The sequence below is a fragment of the Strix uralensis genome, chromosome 5, assembly GCF_047716275.1.
Source record: "Strix uralensis isolate ZFMK-TIS-50842 chromosome 5, bStrUra1, whole genome shotgun sequence".
Taxonomy (NCBI): Eukaryota; Metazoa; Chordata; class Aves; order Strigiformes; family Strigidae; genus Strix; species Strix uralensis.
The window spans coordinates 55,260,387-55,279,919 of record NC_133976.1 but is presented as its reverse complement, the minus strand read 5'-3'; the positions used below and the strand labels follow the sequence as shown (position 1 = coordinate 55,279,919).

Sequence of the window (19,533 nt, the reverse complement as noted above, 5' to 3'; positions counted from 1 at the left end):
GCCATTGATGAAGTAACAAGTCTCAGCTTTGATGGTACCTAGAAAAACTCTAAACTCAGAGGCTTGAGAGCACCAAGCAACAATTCACTAATCAGTCATGGTGGAGGGAAGGGCTAGGAAAACATACCTTTATCGGGAAGATTGGATTTGGTATCATCCTGTATTCGCACAATGAAAAGTTCCCGATCCTGTCTCTGTACTTGGCACTGGCCAAGGCCAGAAAGTTGCAGTGATTGGGTTCACCCCACATCCCTGTGCACTTCCCTACCAGCTACCTGGGCAGTGGCTGGGCAATGCAATTTCAAATGTGCTGTGCTCTAATATTGAACCAATACATAGATAAATAAAAGTAAAATAGTAAATAAATAAAACCAAAGAATTGTGAGATGGTGTGGGGTCTCAGTGCATTGATGTTTTCTGACTTAAATTTTACAAAGAAAACATAACTATTTTACTATTCTAATGAACTTTAGTATTTCTTTTTTAATATATGAAAGAAAAGGAGTATGTTTTTAGAATTTATGCTTTCATTTAATCTTAATTCTTCTCTTGCTTCTTCAAATTAACCAAATTGTTCTATTGTACATTATCTGCAGCTAGTCAAGAGACATATTTAATATTCACATACACGGGCATTTCATTGAAAAATAACTTAGATAAGAGAACTTGCAGTCATATTTAGGTATTGGAGATGGAGCGATTTGGATAAATTGAGGCTGCATTGCAGGTCTGCATATTAATTACATACCAGTATTATCAATGATGCTGACTTTGTGTTAGGAATTTTCAGCTCAAAACCCTCAAATTTCATAAAGGAGGATTCAATTTGTCCTGGAATGGTCACAGTCATGTGTCACTTGCATTCCTTCATCATGAAATAAGAGAGTTTATCCACAGTCCTTATAGAAACTGATGCTACATTTGAAGAAGATGAACCCAAAGTTGAGAGGTTTGGACATTTTTGAGAGTTTTTTAAAACACTTGCAAGATTCGTTTTTGAGGGGTTTGTTTTGTTTTAATTATTATTAATTTCATATGGTTAAGCTTTTACTAACAGGATTAAGGTTCAACAGGAAACATTCCATATAAAAAATGCACTGTGATGAAAACAAAATAATGGAATTCATTGCATTGATTAACCCCTCCATCTGGCACCGTAGAAACGACAGACACACAAGGGCCTAAAGAAGTCCAGGAAAAGTTACAAACTGTTACCTTGAACTTCAGACGGAGATGCATCTCACCTAATTTCAGCCCTCTTCAGAGATTCACATGCAGGCAGCTCATTCACTTTCCGAAGCTCCCTCTAGAGCCAGGAGAAGAAACTGCCATCCCCAAAGGCTGGTTCAATCCATCGCTTTCAGGCACCTGCTCTGTAATACGTGACTTATTATAGACAGCAATTCTTTATCCCTCTCCTGCCCTGATCGATGTCCCCCATGTTTGTTAGTTTTATGCTCCAGTTTCAAAGGTCCTGTCCCACAGGGACTGCTCTGGGCCAAGATGGTCCCTGTAACCCAGCACTTGGCGTCCTGGAGTGCTAGTAGGCGATGCTGTTGTGGAAGATTGTGGGTGGCAGTGGTACATCCCCTGCAATAATAGGCCACTCTTGCCCACGGATTTAGCTGGTACCTTTTGACCTTGCTAACGCCAGCTGCCTCCACTGCCTCCTGGGACAGTAAAGTCCAGAAGTTCCCAGTTACTCATGGTATAAAGAAGTATTTTCTTTTGCCTGTTTTCAGCTAATGTATTCCTTTCATAGAGTGACCCTTATGCTAGCTGTGTGGGATCAGGGAAAGAAAAGTCCATGGGTTTGGTGATCCTGCACTGCACGGTGCATGGCATGTGGTCCCCACTCATGCTCATGAGTGACAAGTTATCTGCCACATTCTCAGGATCAGCAGAGAACATGTACAAGCCAGACATGTCCAGAAGAACACAGGGCTTTGCAGAGCTGCACTTGGGAATGCAAAGAAAGCATTTGATGGATAACATTGCTGCATCACAGTCCTAATGATTTCTTCTAGTTCCAGGGAGACTAAAATTCAGTTTTAAATGGCTAAATCTGAACTAAAAGCAAAGGACAACCAAAGCAAACGAACAATTCACAAATCATTACTATTTTTGTCAAGCCAGGACTTTTATTTTCAGGTCAGGTCTTCCATTCTCAAAATATGATAGCTGTAAGGTGATTCCTCTTGGTAAGTCACCAGGGCTAGGAAAAATAATCTTATCATAGAATCGTATCATAGAATGGTTTGGGTTGGAAGGGACCTTAGAGATCATCTAGTTCCAATACCCCTGCCATGGGCAGGAACACCTTCCACTAGACTGGGAGGTCCAAATCAGAAACATTTTGTCCTATTGACAATGTGCTTAGAGGGAGGGAGAAAGGGAAATGCTGCCTCACTAAAAGCAAGATAGATCTTTTTGTACCTTTGTTAGTATTAACATTAATTAACATTAACATTAACATTAGCATTAACACCTGGTGCGAGGGCCTCAGAAATTACTTATTACACATTCCCCAGACCTGATCAGAAAGAATAGCTGTCAGTAATATAAAACTCTTTGAAGGGAAATTTATGAAGAGGGAGTGGTAGTCTCACGAAGGAGCTGAGGGCATATTTCAAACACAGCACCAGATCTGTTAATGGGAGATCTGGCAAGAGCAAGTCACCACTCCCTGTGAGGCCTGGGAGCCTGCATTTCCAGAAGAGGGGAAACTGGCCAGCTGCAGAGCCAGGACGTGATGGGGATGGGAGCTTGGCATTTCTCCCAGGCTCCTAATTCAGATGTGTGCCGTGCCTGAGTGTTCTGCTGCCCGGTGTCCCTGAATCAATTTCATGAGACTACAGGGTTGGTCAGCAGATGCTTTTGTTCCAGGTGGATTTGGCCTGCTTCCAGCACCCTCCTGAACAAATGATCAGGACATAGGAGGGAGGAAAGGAAACGTGGGAGAGAATGCACTTCCCTGCATCTGCAGATACACCCAACACGATTAGCAGAAGCCATAAGGGCAGGGCATGGTGACCCCATGGTTTAAAAACACATGCATTTTTAAAAAATATTTTCTAAAAATGGCATCATTCTGGGAGCTGCAAAGTCTTGGAGGGGTAGTAAACCTCTCTGTTAGTGTTTGATCAAATACAGCCCTTGAAAAGATCAGGTAGTGCCTCTTTTTTACCAGTCCAGTAATATAGAAAATCCCAGCCCACCCCAAAACAAAACAAAACAAAAGAAGGAAACAAAAATTTTAAAAATATATTTCCTTAGCTAGTCTTTAATTTTTTTCTAACCCATCCCAGATACAAACAGTAAAGAGAGACCTGGCTGTTGGGTCTAGCTGAGCTGGGCCTAGGATAAGACTTATAGAGGACAGTAAAGTTGTTTGTATCTCCCCAGGTTGGATGGAGCCAAGATAAACCCTGTTGTCACTGAGGGCAATCCAGAACATCTTCTACCTTACACTTTGCTTCTTATTGCCAGAAGATGCTCTGCAAATTACTGGGGTGACATGAGGGGATTCTCCTCTGAAATACCCAAAAAAGTATTTTCAAGGAAGATTCTGTAAAAAAGACCATCTTAACACCATTTCCTTTGAGCTCCATGATATTTGGAGCTCTGGGGAAAGGAGAACCCTAAACTGCCCCAGTGAAGAATTAGATTACCAAGGACCACTCTTCTGACTCCTGCTTATATCAGAATCACTGTCCACACAAGTACTATGCACAAGAGATGCTTGTGTGGAAGACAATCTCCTCTTTATTTCCTCACAGGCTACATGTGTCTACATGTTTAATTTAGCTGTTAAAACAGCTTTTCCCAGATTATTTTGTAGCCTGTCTCCTCATCATATGAGCTCTACCACTCACTCTACCTAACCCACTCCTGGAGGACACATCCAGGTGACTTGGGAGAACTTCTCCAGAGGACAACTCCGGAGTAAGCTGCCAAACTGAAGTACGCCATTCCCATGTGCATACAGGGTCTTGTGGCTCATGCTTGCTCCACACCACATATACAGAACCCACTTCTACAATGCATGTTCCTTGCAGTATCCCCAACAGGGCCCTTTTAGCACTCATTCTGTCCCCACTTTGTGCACACATGCTAGGTCCAGCATCCAGCTTTCCAGCCTAACTCCCTGTTTTGAGACACAGGTTGGGAAGAACTGGGGCTGGAGGGCAAGAGGAGTTTCCCACTACTCTGGGAAAGGACATGAGGATGACAAACTTCACAGGGTACCCGGGTGGCTCCTAGGATAAGTCAGAGAGGGGTGCATTGTCATGGTCTACCTCAGTACCTGTGTCATAGTAAAAGGAAGGAGAAAAGCTCTAGATTCAATGTATAAGCTCCTGGGGAAGAAGTTGAAAATCAGAATGTCTACTCTTGCTTGCTGCTGAAAAGCTCCCAGTGTGCTGCCTGGGACCAGGGAGGGATGTGGATGGCAGTTTCACAGCCTGGCTGAGAATAAAGTTTCAGCAGGAACTGGGAACACTTCTGTACTACAGAGTACTTGTATAGGAGGGATGGACCTCATCTGGATCAAAAGAGAAATGGGCTTCTGGCTATGAGCACGCAGGAGGTTGTCAGTGAGCTTTTTAACTGAGGAGTGAGGGAAAGTCAACCAGTGGTGACATTTTTCAGGATGGTGTTCCCAAGGACAAGACATAGCAAATTCTATAGCCTCTAAGGAAGGATGCATCAGGGGATAGCATAAAACAAGAGGGTTAGCCTTCAAAGAGAAGGCCAGGGAACCAAATGGATGCTGTGATTGTCTCAACATCGGGGCTTGAAGCCTGGGAAACAAGACAGAAGCACTGGCACATTTTGTTGATATAGTAGTCATTTTGGAAATCTTGAGCTTGTTAAAAAGCTCAAAGGAACACCTGGGAGGATTAAATTCCCACAGGTGGGTGGACATGGCTGAAGTGACCATGCTGGGGACACAGTGATAGGGCTACCACCCACCTGGAAAGGCCTGAAAAAGGGAAAGATGATGGTGCTGATAACAAGAGGGAGGGTTGAGAGTAAGAAAGCGTAATTCAAAAAGCTGCAGGTGTGTCTGAGTAAAGAACACAGAAAAGAACAGAAACACTATCAGATTAAGCATAAAAATATAACTGAGCTGTCCAAAAAGGGATTAGAAGATCAGATAGTTAAAAAATCAAAACTAGTACTAAATCCTCCATCTGTCACAACAGCAGCAAAAATCCTGCTGACCTTAAAGAAAAGTCAACAGCAGCAGGATAAAAGGGAAAATCTAGCATGGATAACTATTTGATAGAAGGTTGAAAAAAGCATGAGACTAAATAGAGGAAGGTCACCAGGGAGTTCTGCAGGGGTCTGCACTAGGATCTGTGCTCTTTAACAAGTTCCTACATGATGTGGGAAAAGGGGTGAACAGTGAGATGATAGGGTTTGCTGACAATATGACTGGCCAAAGCACTGGTGCAGTTGTTTGTTTGGAGAAGCTTTTGCTTCAGTGAATATCAACAAAAATGCAATGTGAGGTTGATGTTCACTAAGTATCATCTTAAGCCATGTTTGCTCTTACAGCTTGGGGCAGGGTGGGATAGGGTGGGATAATTGAAAAAGATCATTTGGAACTTTGGCTCAGAGAGCTTTGGCAGAGCTGCAGTATGGAGGGCAGTCACTGGTCTGCCATTTGCTCCTGCTGCGTGCAAGGACACTTCTGTCTAGAGCATCCCCATCTCCGGACACCCCAGACCTCCCTGGACTGGTGCTGTGCACTGTGGTGGTGCCATCAGATGGCCGTGATCCTAGGGAAGGTTTCCTTCTGTACCTCCAAACATTGCTCATACAGACAGGTATTGCTGCTTGCATCCATACTGAACTCAGTATTTAGCAGGGGGTATTTGGCTGTTGGGACAGCCTTTATGTCCATCTTGAATCAAGATTCTGACAAACTTGCTTTGGAGACTGGTTGTGGACTCTGTCTTTAAGGACAAATTGTGTTCTTGATACCTAGATCAGATTTTAATCCAAATCCACAAGACTAACATCTCTTGGAGTATTTTAGGGCTCCCCTCGAGGCTGGGTATTATTATTTGCAGCACATCAGATACTGAGTGACTGTACGGATCAGATGACAACATTTTGTATTGACCTGGCATAACTCTAGGAAAATATTTTCACACTTGAAGCTGTTCTGCGGGCTTGGAGAACTCGAACTGGGCAGAGAGCATGGATACGGTCTCTTATTGTCAGCCCTTGCTTGAACACAGTGCAGTCAGGGAGCTGAATCAGGTCTCAGAAAGCAAATATGTTGCTCTATTTTATGCCTCTTTAGAGAGGTGTCTGGAGATGGGCATCCTTCTTCTTTCAGCTTTAGTACAGACCACACATTGCACCTGAAACACTTTTTTCTTCTTTAGTCGTTCTATAGGCAGGTCTTCCCACAGTGAGTGCTCATGAAGAAGCCTAGCAAAAAGCAGCCTCTTTCCACAAAACCTTCTCCTCAGTAGGAGTCTTTTCCTCCTTAGCACAGTAGACTGTAAGTAGGCATTAGTAATTTGGCCACCTACTTCTCACCACCTTTTACATTTCAGGAACCATACGGTGGCTGACACATTTCCTGATGTATATTCAAAAATCACATCAGTTTGGATCCAGGACCTCTGACTACCAACGTGAAGCTACAGACAACTCACACTTTCTTGCTTTTCTGCAGCAGTCTCAATAAACTTGGGAGGTGCCTGTCAACACCTGATGTGCAGGGAAAAAGAGGTAGGGAGGAAGCTGGTAGTTTGCTCATTGCATGGTAGGCAGAGCCAAATGGTGAATGCAGGTGGCCTCAGTTTCAGATGAGTGTTTGCTCCCTGAGGCTGCTCTGTGACCTAGCACAGCTTTTGTGACACTGATCAGGCCATGATTTTAAATTTCCTTGTTCTGAGCCTCTTCAAGACTTAAGGGTGAGACTTTCCCATTTTTAAGTGTATATCATATTTGATTCTAGACAGCTTGATGTGAGGAATACTAATTCAGCCTTCAAGGCCACAGCATTCTTTTCTTTATATTTCTTGGAAAAGAAAAGGCATCAGTAGGCCAACAAGCATATTTCTCTTGTAAGGCCCCCGGGACAAAATTTCATTTTTTTTTCTGGAACAGCTGTCATAGGAATTTTCATTTGAATACATACCAGCAATAAGGAAATGATATTGCTTCATGTGGGTAATTTTTAAAAACCTCTTAGAAGCTGTTCATCCATTCAAGAGTACCAGAGGAGTCTAGTAGAAAAGGAACAAGAGACATGAATGTATTCAGGGTTCCAAAACTGAGCACTTTACGTAACACACCTTACATATGCTCAAAAAGAAGGTGGCAAAACACCCCACCAGAAGTATCCCTCCACCTCCAGCTCTTCTCTGACGAAGTCTGCTTGCCCAGCTCCACGCAGCTCCCCTGTTTTCACAGGTGCAGTAATGCCAGCAGCTATTTTTGCACTTAGCTCAGGGCAGCGCTTCAGCTGCTGGACGTCTGTGCTGAACTGCTCCTTTCCTTTGCAGACTCTGCATCCCAGCGTCCTCTAGGAAAAGTGCAGGGAACGTCATCTTCAATCCCTGCCCTCCATCAACAGAGGGAGAGGAGTCAATCTCTTCTCCCTCAAGGATATTTGTCTACCTGTGCTGAGCCACTGTGTGCTTGTTTTTTGTGAGGTGACAGCTCATCTCCCTGGCTCCTCTGCAGAAAGTGGAGGGGTTGCAAACTGTATTTCAGCACTGTAGGTCACTGATGGTGGAAGAAGAGGAATGAGAAAAGTCAAATCTATCAGTTAGTAAAAGAAGAACAAAGATAGTAATGTAGGATCCTTCCATGGAGGCTGCAGAGGTGCCTAAATGCAGTGAGTGTTCTTCTGCAAACAGGTCTTTTCCCAAACTATGGGTCACAGCACTTGAGAGGAGAAACAGGTTCAAAAGGCAGCTCTTAAGTGTCTAGATTAATCAGAGAACAGCTATTATGCTTAGCTGCTGATAGCAAGTAAGGGCAGTTATCCTTTTGTTGGCTAGGGTGAGCACCCATGTGGAGCAGGTGAGTCCCAAGGGTTGCCTGCCAGCCCAAAGTTTGAAATCAGCTGCCTTAGAGAAAAAACTGGCTGAGGCACCCCTGTGACATGAGTGTCATGTTTCAGAGTGTGATGGGAAAGGATGAGAGTTCCCACCGGCAGTTATTAGGGACACTTGTACATTGTGACCCAGACCAAAACTGTGGGTCAGCATTTTCTCCAGATAGCAGATAAAAGGTGGAACAAATGGGTCTTTCTACTGGCCCCTTTTGGATTTTGTGACTGTGCTGGAGGGGATGAAAATGTTTTTATTTAGAAGGGCAGTCTGGCAACTAGAGCTGGCTGTTGCTCGTCCAAAACCTCTTGAGATGTTTCCCTGTGAGGGTCAATGAAATGAAGGTAGAAGGGTGTTTTATATCCAACTGAGTGCTGTGGGCCCTATACCAGGTCAGCCAAGCCATTCCCACATTTTTATATGTTTGATGACAAAAGACTTAGGAATCACTAAACTGAGATGCAGGAACTGCTGTTCTCAGCTATCCTGAACCTAAAGCTGTGGACTACATCCAATGTCAATAAGTGCAAGTGGCAGGAGAGTTTTGGTGTAACAAATCTGCTTCTCTGTCTACTAGGACTGTAGTCAAACATTTGAATGCAGCTTGGCCAAAATTGCTCTTTATTTTCTGGATCTAGAGGAATACTGAAGCAGTAGCTTTGAGAGAATTTCGTAGTCCCTGCTACAACAAGGAGGGGTCCTGTCAGGGAAACACCAGCCCTCCCTGTCCCTGGTCAGCATCTCCTGCAGCTCGCCCCACCCTGCCCAGGTTCCAGGACCTCATTGCACCCCCCTGGGGCCATCAGCTCCTACTCCAGTGGCACTGCAACTGGGCCAGTCTCAAGCTCCCCACGGCCCTGCCCGACCATGGCCCCACTGCACCAGGGGGGTGCCCGATGCCTGGGGCTGGGGCTGCGTCTGATCCCAGAGCCCCTCACCCAGACCTGATTCTGACCCCACCTGCAGACTAAGGTCCTGGCCTGGCCAGTGTGTGTACAGGAGGGAGCTGAGGTTTGTGACAAATTAAAAATTTAAATGGGCAGATAAATTCATTGCATTTTGAATGGGTTTTGATTTTCCCCCTGTGAAATTAGATGAATCATCTCTGAACTGGTTTTCTGCTGACAGGAAATGGTGACAGTTAACACGTATAGCTGGGTCTCAGCAGAAGGAGGTGGAAACCTGAACCAGACAAAAATCGGAGGATCCAAGTAACTGCATTTTTAAGAAATGTGGATAAGTGACTCTCAGTTCTCCCATCTCCAAAATGGGGATGGACTTTACATGTTTGGGAAAGGTGTGGCAATGTGAAATGAATAAATGCAGTGCGGTTAGATACTCATGGAAAAGTCATGAGGAAGGGGAGGAAAAGGAGCAAACAGTTCAGACAGAATTATCCTCAGTACATGTACAAACAGCTGCACACTGGACCTCTGTAAGGTGCTCTTCCTAGGACTTCCAATGTCATCTATGATGACCCCTATGCTTTGTCACCTAGTGCCAGGTTAAGTATCACAAAAGGGATGTGCAATAAATAGAAAATTACCCTGATCCTGAAAAAATTGCTTGTTGTCTTGCAGGTATTAAGTTGACAGGGATTACTATATATTTTTTCAAGCTAGTAGGCATATGTTACTGGTTATAATAATCTATACTTTTCATGCTGGCTGGGAAGTGTTCTGAAGAGGCTTTCAGATCTAGGCCTGCAGTCTGAGTTGGGTTACGTTGGTAGTATCGGCAAAAAACATTCTGTAGCATTTGCTGGCAGATCTTATGTTATTCTACTAGATATCTCTGTCCATACTGACAGAGCATGTAGAGACCGACAGCATGAAATACCATTGAGGTCCTGTTATTCTTGATGGTCACTTCTTCTAAGGTGAGGCAGTGAAGCTTTCTGTAATTGTGATAGCAAATGCATAAGAGGGAGGGAGGGAGAACCTCTCCCAGCAAGTGTCTTCCTGATCTGCTCCTTTTCTGTGTCTGCGTTGCAGGGAAATGTGTACTACTTCCATGTATCCTAATTAAGTTTGGTCACGACTAGAGTGCATAACTTCAGGTGTTTTGTGCTGCTAATCACACAAGGAATAGCAGTATTTGGGGGAGGAGGGTGAACCACAGTCCTTGTGTATTCACTGCTGAATGAAGTGACACTGTACTCAGCTCTCCTTGTATGTCTTGATTTTTCTCTGGTACTTCTGCATTCTCCCCCTAATACACATGGCTTAACTGCTTATTTGTGAAATGGTCATGAGAATATATTGTCTTCTTAACAATAAGGGAAGGGAATAATGGAGTAAACACATAAGTGGAAAATCAAAGAAGTAGAAGCACTTAAAATAATTACAAAAAATAGCTTCAAGTTGCAAAATGGTCATTTAACATTTGATGGAGATTGATAGTCTCAAAAGTGGAGTAAGGCAAGGACTACAACAATGTGCTGCAGTGTTGCTTTGGCACATACTGAGAGGCTTTTCCTCCAGAGATGGTTGGTGGTGTAGTTATCACTGCTCTACAGGATTTAGACATACAGCTGTATTCCATCTGACTATGTGTGTGTAAGGAGAACAGTCTTGAGAATATCATATTACAGATTGGAGGAAAATGTGCTATTGTGCTGCATTATTACTCTTGCAAAATAAGAGTTGTAGAGAATGGGGGAAATTCTTTTATTGTGAGGTAGAAAGGCCCAACCCCAGTACTGGCACGGGTAATGTGAAAAGAGTTGGTGAGTAAGATTCAGCTTAAGACATTGTAACAAGTTTAGTTTTTAAAGGACATCAGGGCTTTTACCGGACCTAGATGGGACAGAGCAGACATACAGCCATCCACCAATTTCAGGAAACTTTAGGAGATGTCAATAATTTCACTACTCAATTCTTTATGCCCCCTATTACTACATGAAGTAAATGTGTTACAGTCAAGTTCTCTTGCCTTTGTAAAATTCCCTGTGGACATTGCTCTATAAAGCCATACCTCTTCCAACACAGCTTTGAAAGCCCAAATCCAGATTTGCTGAATTTGCCATACCATTCACCCTCCCTGTCTCAGGGATAACTCCCGAGCTAAGAGACCCCAACGATGAGGAAAAGGTAGAAAGAAAACATAAGTGGGAGAGAAATATATTTTTATTTTCCTAAAGTCCTTTTTATCTTAAATATATGAGAAAAGGTCAAACTGCCTCTACAAAGTTTTAAAGAATGGGACTTTGTGAATTAATTGAAGACAAAAGGTTGCCCAAAATCTTCAAGAGGTTAATTTGCCTTCCCTGTAGTGGAATGAGAGAGAGGAGTGGGGTGGTATTTTTACACTCACAGATTTTTCATTTCGTTGAAATCGTGAAGTTGATTATCTGGTCAACATCATATGTAAACTGTGCAAGTGCAGTTTGTAAACATCAGGTACAAATGTGGCATTACGATGGTGCTGAACTGGCTGATGCCCATTAAACTTCAAGGTAAATGAATTAGGAACTCGTGCCAGAGACACAAAGATATATACAAAGTTTTAGCTGATAAGGAGGTGTGGACGCTATGAGTAGTTACCACATTGTGGATAAACAGCTTTGCATCACTTTATGCTGCAGCCAAAGGTTTTATGTACAGAAGCTGCTGTGACTTGATCTGTAACCTGACAAAAGAGCAGTGAGCAAAAATTGTGAGTTTTCTTCCTAGCTTGGCATCAAAATATGAACAAAAAAGGGTGCGTTCACATCCCTTGCAGACTCAATCTCTCCCAATTTTTTCTCCGTGTTACTGAATCGTACCAACATATTTACAGAAATAGCAGTGTGCTTTATTTAGAGTGTGGTCTGTTTCTATATGCCAGAGACTTACATGAAGCTCAGTGATTCGACACAAACCTTTTCATCTTTGCTCTTCCTGTCCCAATTTATTCCATTAACATTAGAGAACCTTTTTCTATGTTAACAGCAGCAAAGAGCTGCAGAGAAAGTAGCGCATTCTGAGGCAAATAAAGTATATGCTATCTATTATTTCATGCTTTGCCTCCGTAAACTTTAGCTTTGAAAGTACGGGCAAAAAAAATCCCTAATTGACTGTTTCGCAGTAGCCAAAGGTATAAACCTCGGTAAGAGAAGCAGAGGCACGGCTTGTGGGAGTTTGTGCTACCTCACTCTCTTTGAAGCCATTGTATTTTAAAGAATAAGATTCTAACTGCTCGCTTTCTTCTCAGATATGAAAAAGACCCTCTGAAGATTAACCCTGAGTTTCCTGTCTCACGTTAACTTTAAAGGAGAATTTCTAATTTACAAAGAAAAACAAAACTTCTGCTCTCTCACGGTCCTTTCGGTTCCAGGACTCGGGATTTATTGTCCTCTCTGTACCCAAACTCTACTCTTTTCGCGACACGACACCGATAGGAGAAAATAGGCACTTCCACGGGCTCCCAGATGTAGAAAAGGGGCAATTTCGTGACAGATAAAGTAGAAAAAACCCGTTTTATTATCCCCGAAGAAACACAAGCCGGAGCACGGAGCGCCGGGCGGCGGCGGGGCGGGGCGGGCGGGCGGCACCAATCAGCGCCCGCCGCGCTGCTATAAATGGCAGCGCCGCGACCGCCGCCGCCCAGTGCTCTGTGAGCCGCCGTCATGTCTGAGATCGCCCCTGCTGTAGCGCCCGCCGCTGCCGCCCCGGCCCCCGCTGCCAAGGCTGCCGCCAAGAAGCCGAAGAAGGCGGCGGGCGGCTCCAAAGCCCGCAAGCCGGCGGGGCCCAGCGTCACCGAGCTGATCACCAAGGCCGTGTCCGCCTCCAAGGAGCGCAAGGGGCTCTCCCTCGCCGCGCTCAAGAAGGCGCTGGCCGCCGGCGGCTACGATGTGGAGAAGAACAACAGTCGTATCAAGCTGGGGCTTAAGAGTCTCGTCAGCAAAGGTACTCTGGTGCAGACCAAGGGTATTGGTGCCTCTGGGTCTTTCCGTCTCAGCAAGAAACCTGGGGAGGTGAAAGAAAAAGCTCCCAAGAAGCGGGCGGCCGCAGCCAAGCCCAAGAAGCCGGCGGCCAAGAAGCCTGCCAGCACCGCCAAGAAGCCCAAGAAAGCCGTAACAGCGAAGAAGAGCCCTAAGAAAGCGAAGAAGCCGGCGGCCGCCGCAGCCAAGAAAGCAACCAAGAGCCCCAAGAAGGCGACTAAGGCTGCCAAGCCCAAAAAAGCGGCGGTGGCGGCAGTGAAGAGCCCGGCCAAGGCGAAGGCGGTGAAGCCTAAAACACCCAAACCCAAGGTGACCAAGCCCAAAGCGGCCAAGGCGAAGAAGGCGGCGCCCAAGAAGAAGTAAGCCCCTGTGGAAGAATCTCTTGCTCCGCTCTTAAACCCAACGGCTCTTTTAAGAGCCACCCACGTTTTCTTAAGGGAGCTGAAACGCTGTGTGTGGTACCCGTTTTAACGAAAGGGACGACGGAATTTTTTCTAGGGCAATGGTACGAGGTTGGCAGAGGATCGGAGCAGCCCTTTCGGCGGGCAGTGCAGCAGCGCTTTGCCTTCAGAAATCGCGCACGGTGCAGGGATTGGCTGCGGGCTCGGGAGGGCCGAGCCGCCTCCCGGGAGCCCCGTCAGCCGAGCCCCGCCCCCGCGGCCGTAGCACGTAACAATGCCGATTCGGAAGGTTTGTGGGTGGCCGGGGGTGCGTCCCCGCAGCTAATTGCGGGGGTTCTACCGTGAAGTGTTGAGTGATCATTTCAAAAGGTGCGCACTTTTTACTACATCTAATGACGTTCCAGCTCCTTTTCTGAAACTATTGGTGGCTCTGAAAAGAGCCTTTGGGTTTCTCTGGGAAGAAGTTCCCGGGCGCTGCTCCTTGGCGTTCACTTGGCTTTAGCCTTGTGGCTGTCGGTCTTCTTGGGCAGCAGCACAGCCTGGATGTTGGGCAGCACCCCGCCCTGCGCGATGGTCACCTTGCCCAGCAGCTTGTTGAGCTCCTCGTCGTTGCGGATGGCCAGCTGCAGGTGGCGGGGGATGATGCGCGTCTTCTTGTTGTCGCGGGCCGCGTTGCCCGCCAGCTCCAGGATCTCGGCCGTCAGGTACTCCAGCACGGCCGCCAGGTACACGGGGGCGCCGGCGCCCACCCGCTCCGCGTAGTTGCCCTTGCGCAGCAGCCGGTGCACGCGGCCCACGGGGAACTGCAGCCCAGCCCGTGACGAGCGCGACTTGGCCTTGGCCCGCGCCTTCCCGCCCTGCTTTCCCCGGCCGGACATCGCAGTAACAGCCGTATGGGAATGAAACCCGCTCCGCAACCCGTCCTTATATCCCTTCTCAGCGAAAGGCGCGAATTTCGATAGGCTGAGGAGGTGACATTGTGAAAAGAGCCAATGGGAACGCGAATCGAATTCTAACCAATGGAGAAGAAAAACAGAGTGACTCAAAAATCCTCTCAACCAATGAAAACTAACAATGGAGAGACCCTAATTTGCATAGGGTCCCTATAAAAGGGAGGCGCTCACACGCACTTACTGTCTACTACTGTAGGTGTTCTACGACAGCTGTGTTGAGAAAGTGGTTATAATGCCCGAGCCGGCAAAATCTGCCCCCGCGCCCAAGAAGGGCTCCAAGAAGGCGGTGACCAAGACGCAGAAGAAAGGCGACAAGAAACGGCGTAAGAGCCGCAAGGAGAGCTACTCGATCTACGTGTACAAGGTGCTGAAGCAGGTGCACCCCGACACGGGCATCTCGTCCAAGGCCATGGGCATCATGAACTCCTTCGTCAACGACATCTTCGAGCGCATCGCCGGCGAGGCCTCGCGCCTGGCGCACTACAACAAGCGCTCCACCATCACCTCGCGGGAGATCCAGACGGCCGTGCGGCTCCTGCTGCCCGGCGAGCTGGCCAAGCACGCCGTCTCCGAGGGCACCAAGGCCGTCACCAAGTACACCAGCTCCAAGTGAGCCGCCTCGGCCAGACCACCTCGACCCAAAGGCTCTTTTCAGAGCCACCCACCTTTTCAATAGAAGAGCTGATGCTGTGGTGACTTGTTGGTTGTCCCGGGTGCTTCTCAGGGGAGGGAACAGTAATAGCGGGGAAGCACTGTCAGTTGTAAGGAACCCCGGGATGTGCTTGTCAGCAGTGAACGGTGTGTGTGTGTTCTGCGTCTGCCTCAGTGGAGCAGAAAGCTCGCGATTCGCTGAAAATACCCCGGGAGCCGGCTTCGCTTTCGTGTCAGGCTTGGGGGGAGGTTTAACAATAAAGGAACGATGTAGGTATTGTGTTTAAATGCCTGAAACAAGCGCGCTCTGGACAAGCGGTGCTTGCTGTTTTACCCCGAGGCGTTCTACTGGAAGAGGAATACATAGAAACACAGGCGGTTCAAGGTGACCGTGAGCTTTCCTTTCAGCAAAAAGCTCCAGGCTGGACATCGCCTCCACGTTAGCGTTCTCGCGGGAGATGGGGGGGAAGGAAAGCGGAGCGCTTTTCAGGGCGTTCTCGCCCCCGAACCGCTTCTCCCGCCGGCGCCCTGTAACTCCCGCAACCGAGCAGCCCGCGGGAGCGGGGACGGGCGGGAGGACCGGGAGCCGCGCAGCTGCTGGGCTCGACCCGACCTGAGTGAGGACTGCGCCCGCGCTCCCCAGCAGGACGGCCCGGCCCGGCGCGGCTCCCGGGAGGGCGGTGATTGGTCGCGGTGACGCCCGAGGCTGGGAGCCCGTCCTCGCTTCGCCAAGGCGCGCGTCTCCAAGGAGAGCCGGCCCTGGGACTGGGGCGGGGGAGCAGCCAGGCAGCGTTCGCCTTACGCGGAAAGCCGGCTGCCACCTGCGCCTGCCGCGCTCCTGAACCGAACGCGGCTACTGAGAGGGAGGAAACTGCGAGCACTCGGGGGAGGAGGTGGCTGCCGTGCGAAAGAGCCTTTGTCAGCAGTCCCGAGGCTAGGCGGGGGAGGAGGGGTGAGGGGCGCTGAGGGGGAGCGGATTGGGACGAGCCCGAGCCGCGAGCGGCGACACCCCGCTACACCGGTCGCCTGCGGCGGTTCCGGCCACCTCCCCGCCGTTCCCGGGGACGGTGCACGCACTCCTCCGTAGACAGCGAGGGAGCCGGCGCTAAAGCGTTCTGGAGGGAGGGCCGGAAAAAGAGCAAGCGGCCGGGGCGGGGCGGGGCGGGGTGGGAGGGGGAAGGGCGGGTCGGTTCGGCGGCTCCGGGGGCGGGGCGGGGCGGGGCGGGGCGGGTGAAGGGCGGGTTTCTCGCCGGCGAGGCGCGGGCGTTTCGAATGCTCGCGTCGGCCAATGGCAGCCGGTCTCGCACGGCCGGCCAATCGGCGGGGAGCCTCGGCCATAAATAGCGCCGGGGCGCAGCCGCTGCCACGGCTCGGTCAGTGGTGGGAAGGGTCGCGGGGCGGCGAGCGCGGGGCCATGGCGCGCACGAAGCAGACGGCGCGTAAGTCGACGGGCGGGAAGGCGCCCCGCAAGCAGCTGGCCACCAAGGCGGCCCGCAAGAGCGCGCCGGCCACGGGCGGCGTGAAGAAGCCGCACCGCTACCGGCCCGGCACGGTGGCGCTGCGCGAGATCCGGCGCTACCAGAAGTCGACGGAGCTGCTGATCCGCAAGCTGCCCTTCCAGCGCCTGGTGCGCGAGATCGCGCAGGACTTCAAGACCGACCTGCGCTTCCAGAGCTCGGCCGTGATGGCGCTGCAGGAGGCGAGCGAGGCCTACCTGGTGGGGCTCTTCGAGGACACCAACCTCTGCGCCATCCACGCCAAGCGCGTCACCATCATGCCCAAGGACATCCAGCTGGCCCGCCGCATCCGCGGCGAGCGCGCCTGAGGCTTCTACCCTGGCAGTACCGAACCAAAGGCTCTTTTAAGAGCCACCACATTTACAGAAAAGGAGCTGTTGATACTGTAAAGTTTGCTTCCTGGATAGGCATTGAAGTTATGTAGACAAGTAAAAAGACCCAAACTAGGATTTACCAGCTCTTTTATTGTGCATGTAGTGGCTCTTAAAAGAGCCTTTGGGTCTGTGTGTGGCCTCAGTTTCTGCAGAAACGAGGGAGAGGCGGCTGCAGGAGCCTCAGGCGCGCTCGCCGCGGATGCGGCGGGCCAGCTGGATGTCCTTGGGCATGATGGTGACGCGCTTGGCGTGGATGGCGCAGAGGTTGGTGTCCTCGAAGAGCCCCACCAGGTAGGCCTCGCTCGCCTCCTGCAGCGCCATCACGGCCGAGCTCTGGAAGCGCAGGTCGGTCTTGAAGTCCTGCGCGATCTCGCGCACCAGGCGCTGGAAGGGCAGCTTGCGGATCAGCAGCTCCGTCGACTTCTGGTAGCGCCGGATCTCGCGCAGCGCCACCGTGCCGGGCCGGTAGCGGTGCGGCTTCTTCACGCCGCCCGTGGCCGGCGCGCTCTTGCGGGCCGCCTTGGTGGCCAGCTGCTTGCGGGGCGCCTTCCCGCCCGTCGACTTACGCGCCGTCTGCTTCGTGCGCGCCATGGCCCCGCGCTCGCCGCCCCGCGACCCTTCCCACCACTGACCGAGCCGTGGCAGCGGCTGCGCCCCGGCGCTATTTATGGCCGAGGCTCCCCGCCGATTGGCCGGCCGTGCGAGACCGGCTGCCATTGGCCGACGCGAGCATTCGAAACGCCCGCGCCTCGCCGGCGAGAAACCCGCCCTTCACCCGCCCCGCCCCGCCCCGCCCCGCCCCCGGAGCCGCCGAACCGACCCGCCCTTCCCCCTCCCACCCCGCCCCGCCCCGCCCCGGCCGCTTGCTCTTTTTCCGGCCCTCCCTCCAGAACGCTTTAGCGCCGGCTCCCTCGCTGTCTACGGAGGAGTGCGTGCACCGTCCCCGGGAACGGCGGGGAGGTGGCCGGAACCGCCGCAGGCGACCGGTGTAGCGGGGTGTCGCCGCTCGCGGCTCGGGCTCGTCCCAATCCGCTCCCCCTCAGCGCCCCTCACCCCTCCTCCCCCGCCTAGCCTCGGGACTGCTGACAAAGGCTCTTTCGCACGGCAGCCACCTCCTCCCCCGAGTGCTCGCAGTTTCCTCCCTCTCAGTAGCCGCGTTCGGTTCAGGAGCGCGGCAGGCGCAGGTGGCAGCCGGCTTTCCGCGTAAGGCGAACGCTGCCTGGCTGCTCCCCCGCCCCAGTCCCAGGGCCGGCTCTCCTTGGAGACGCGCGCCTTGGCGAAGCGAGGACGGGCTCCCAGCCTCGGGCGTCACCGCGACCAATCACCGCCCTCCCGGGAGCCGCGCCGGGCCGGGCCGTCCTGCTGGGGAGCGCGGGCGCAGTCCTCACTCAGGTCGGGTCGAGCCCAGCAGCTGCGCGGCTCCCGGTCCTCCCGCCCGTCCCCGCTCCCGCGGGCTGCTCGGTTGCGGGAGTTACAGGGCGCCGGCGGGAGAAGCGGTTCGGGGGCGAGAACGCCCTGAAAAGCGCTCCGCTTTCCTTCCCCCCCATCTCCCGCGAGAACGCTAACGTGGAGGCGATGTCCAGCCTGGAGCTTTTTGCTGAAAGGAAAGCTCACGGTCACCTTGAACCGCCTGTGTTTCTATGTATTCCTCTTCCAGTAGAACGCCTCGGGGTAAAACAGCAAGCACCGCTTGTCCAGAGCGCGCTTGTTTCAGGCATTTAAACACAATACCTACATCGTTCCTTTATTGTTAAACCTCCCCCCAAGCCTGACACGAAAGCGAAGCCGGCTCCCGGGGTATTTTCAGCGAATCGCGAGCTTTCTGCTCCACTGAGGCAGACGCAGAACACACACACACCGTTCACTGCTGACAAGCACATCCCGGGGTTCCTTACAACTGACAGTGCTTCCCCGCTATTACTGTTCCCTCCCCTGAGAAGCACCCGGGACAACCAACAAGTCACCACAGCATCAGCTCTTCTATTGAAAAGGTGGGTGGCTCTGAAAAGAGCCTTTGGGTCGAGGTGGTCTGGCCGAGGCGGCTCACTTGGAGCTGGTGTACTTGGTGACGGCCTTGGTGCCCTCGGAGACGGCGTGCTTGGCCAGCTCGCCGGGCAGCAGGAGCCGCACGGCCGTCTGGATCTCCCGCGAGGTGATAGTGGAGCGTTTGTTGTAGTGCGCCAGGCGCGAGGCCTCGCCGGCGATGCGCTCGAAGATGTCGTTGACGAAGGAGTTCATGATGCCCATGGCCTTGGACGAGATGCCCGTGTCGGGGTGCACCTGCTTCAGCACCTTGTACACGTAGATCGAGTAGCTCTCCTTGCGGCTCTTACGCCGTTTCTTGTCGCCTTTCTTCTGCGTCTTGGTCACTGCCTTCTTGGAGCCCTTCTTGGGCGCGGGGGCGGACTTAGCCGGCTCGGGCATCGCAGCAAAAGCGCAGCTCTCACACAACACTCAACAGCAATACAGAACGCCGACTAATGCTCTCCCCCTCGCTTGCCTCTTTTATAGCAGCTCTTTGCAAAGCAGCGTCTCGGCAGCGTCCCATCGCTATTGGTTGGCAGTCCTCCTGCGTGTCGTCACATGGCGCTGAGCTTTGCGATTGGACACCTCTCGATTCGCGTTCCCA

At 50.8% G+C, this 19,533-nt stretch overlaps 6 protein-coding genes across 6 annotated transcripts; 3 read left to right on the top strand and 3 right to left on the bottom strand.

The window, feature by feature from the left end:
- Positions 1 to 12,684: 12,684 nt before the first annotated feature.
- LOC141944416 (histone H1.10-like) lies at positions 12,685 to 13,755 on the top strand. Its single transcript, XM_074870943.1, has one exon. It carries the CDS (start codon positions 12,694 to 12,696, stop codon positions 13,369 to 13,371), a length of 678 nt encoding a protein of 225 aa, XP_074727044.1. The 5' UTR covers positions 12,685 to 12,693; the 3' UTR covers positions 13,372 to 13,755.
- A 75-nt stretch (positions 13,756 to 13,830) lies between these two features.
- LOC141944417 (histone H2A-IV) lies at positions 13,831 to 14,451 on the bottom strand. Its single transcript, XM_074870944.1, has one exon. The coding sequence runs from the start codon at positions 14,285 to 14,287 to the stop codon at positions 13,898 to 13,900; it is 390 nt and encodes a 129-aa protein (XP_074727045.1). The 5' UTR covers positions 14,288 to 14,451; the 3' UTR covers positions 13,831 to 13,897.
- A 13-nt stretch (positions 14,452 to 14,464) lies between these two features.
- On the top strand, positions 14,465 to 15,299 carry LOC141944418 (histone H2B 5). The gene has a single exon (XM_074870945.1). It carries the CDS (start codon positions 14,595 to 14,597, stop codon positions 14,973 to 14,975), a length of 381 nt encoding a protein of 126 aa, XP_074727046.1. The 5' UTR covers positions 14,465 to 14,594; the 3' UTR covers positions 14,976 to 15,299.
- Positions 15,300 to 16,302: 1,003 nt separating this feature from the next.
- LOC141944413 (histone H3) lies at positions 16,303 to 16,984 on the top strand. Its single transcript, XM_074870940.1, has one exon. The coding sequence runs from the start codon at positions 16,428 to 16,430 to the stop codon at positions 16,836 to 16,838; it is 411 nt and encodes a 136-aa protein (XP_074727041.1). The 5' UTR covers positions 16,303 to 16,427; the 3' UTR covers positions 16,839 to 16,984.
- On the bottom strand, positions 16,975 to 17,616 carry LOC141944412 (histone H3). The gene has a single exon (XM_074870939.1). It carries the CDS (start codon positions 17,493 to 17,495, stop codon positions 17,085 to 17,087), a length of 411 nt encoding a protein of 136 aa, XP_074727040.1. The 5' UTR covers positions 17,496 to 17,616; the 3' UTR covers positions 16,975 to 17,084.
- A 1,007-nt stretch (positions 17,617 to 18,623) lies between these two features.
- On the bottom strand, positions 18,624 to 19,328 carry LOC141944415 (histone H2B 5). Its single transcript, XM_074870942.1, has one exon. It carries the CDS (start codon positions 19,326 to 19,328, stop codon positions 18,948 to 18,950), a length of 381 nt encoding a protein of 126 aa, XP_074727043.1. The 3' UTR covers positions 18,624 to 18,947.
- Positions 19,329 to 19,533: the final 205 nt, after the last annotated feature.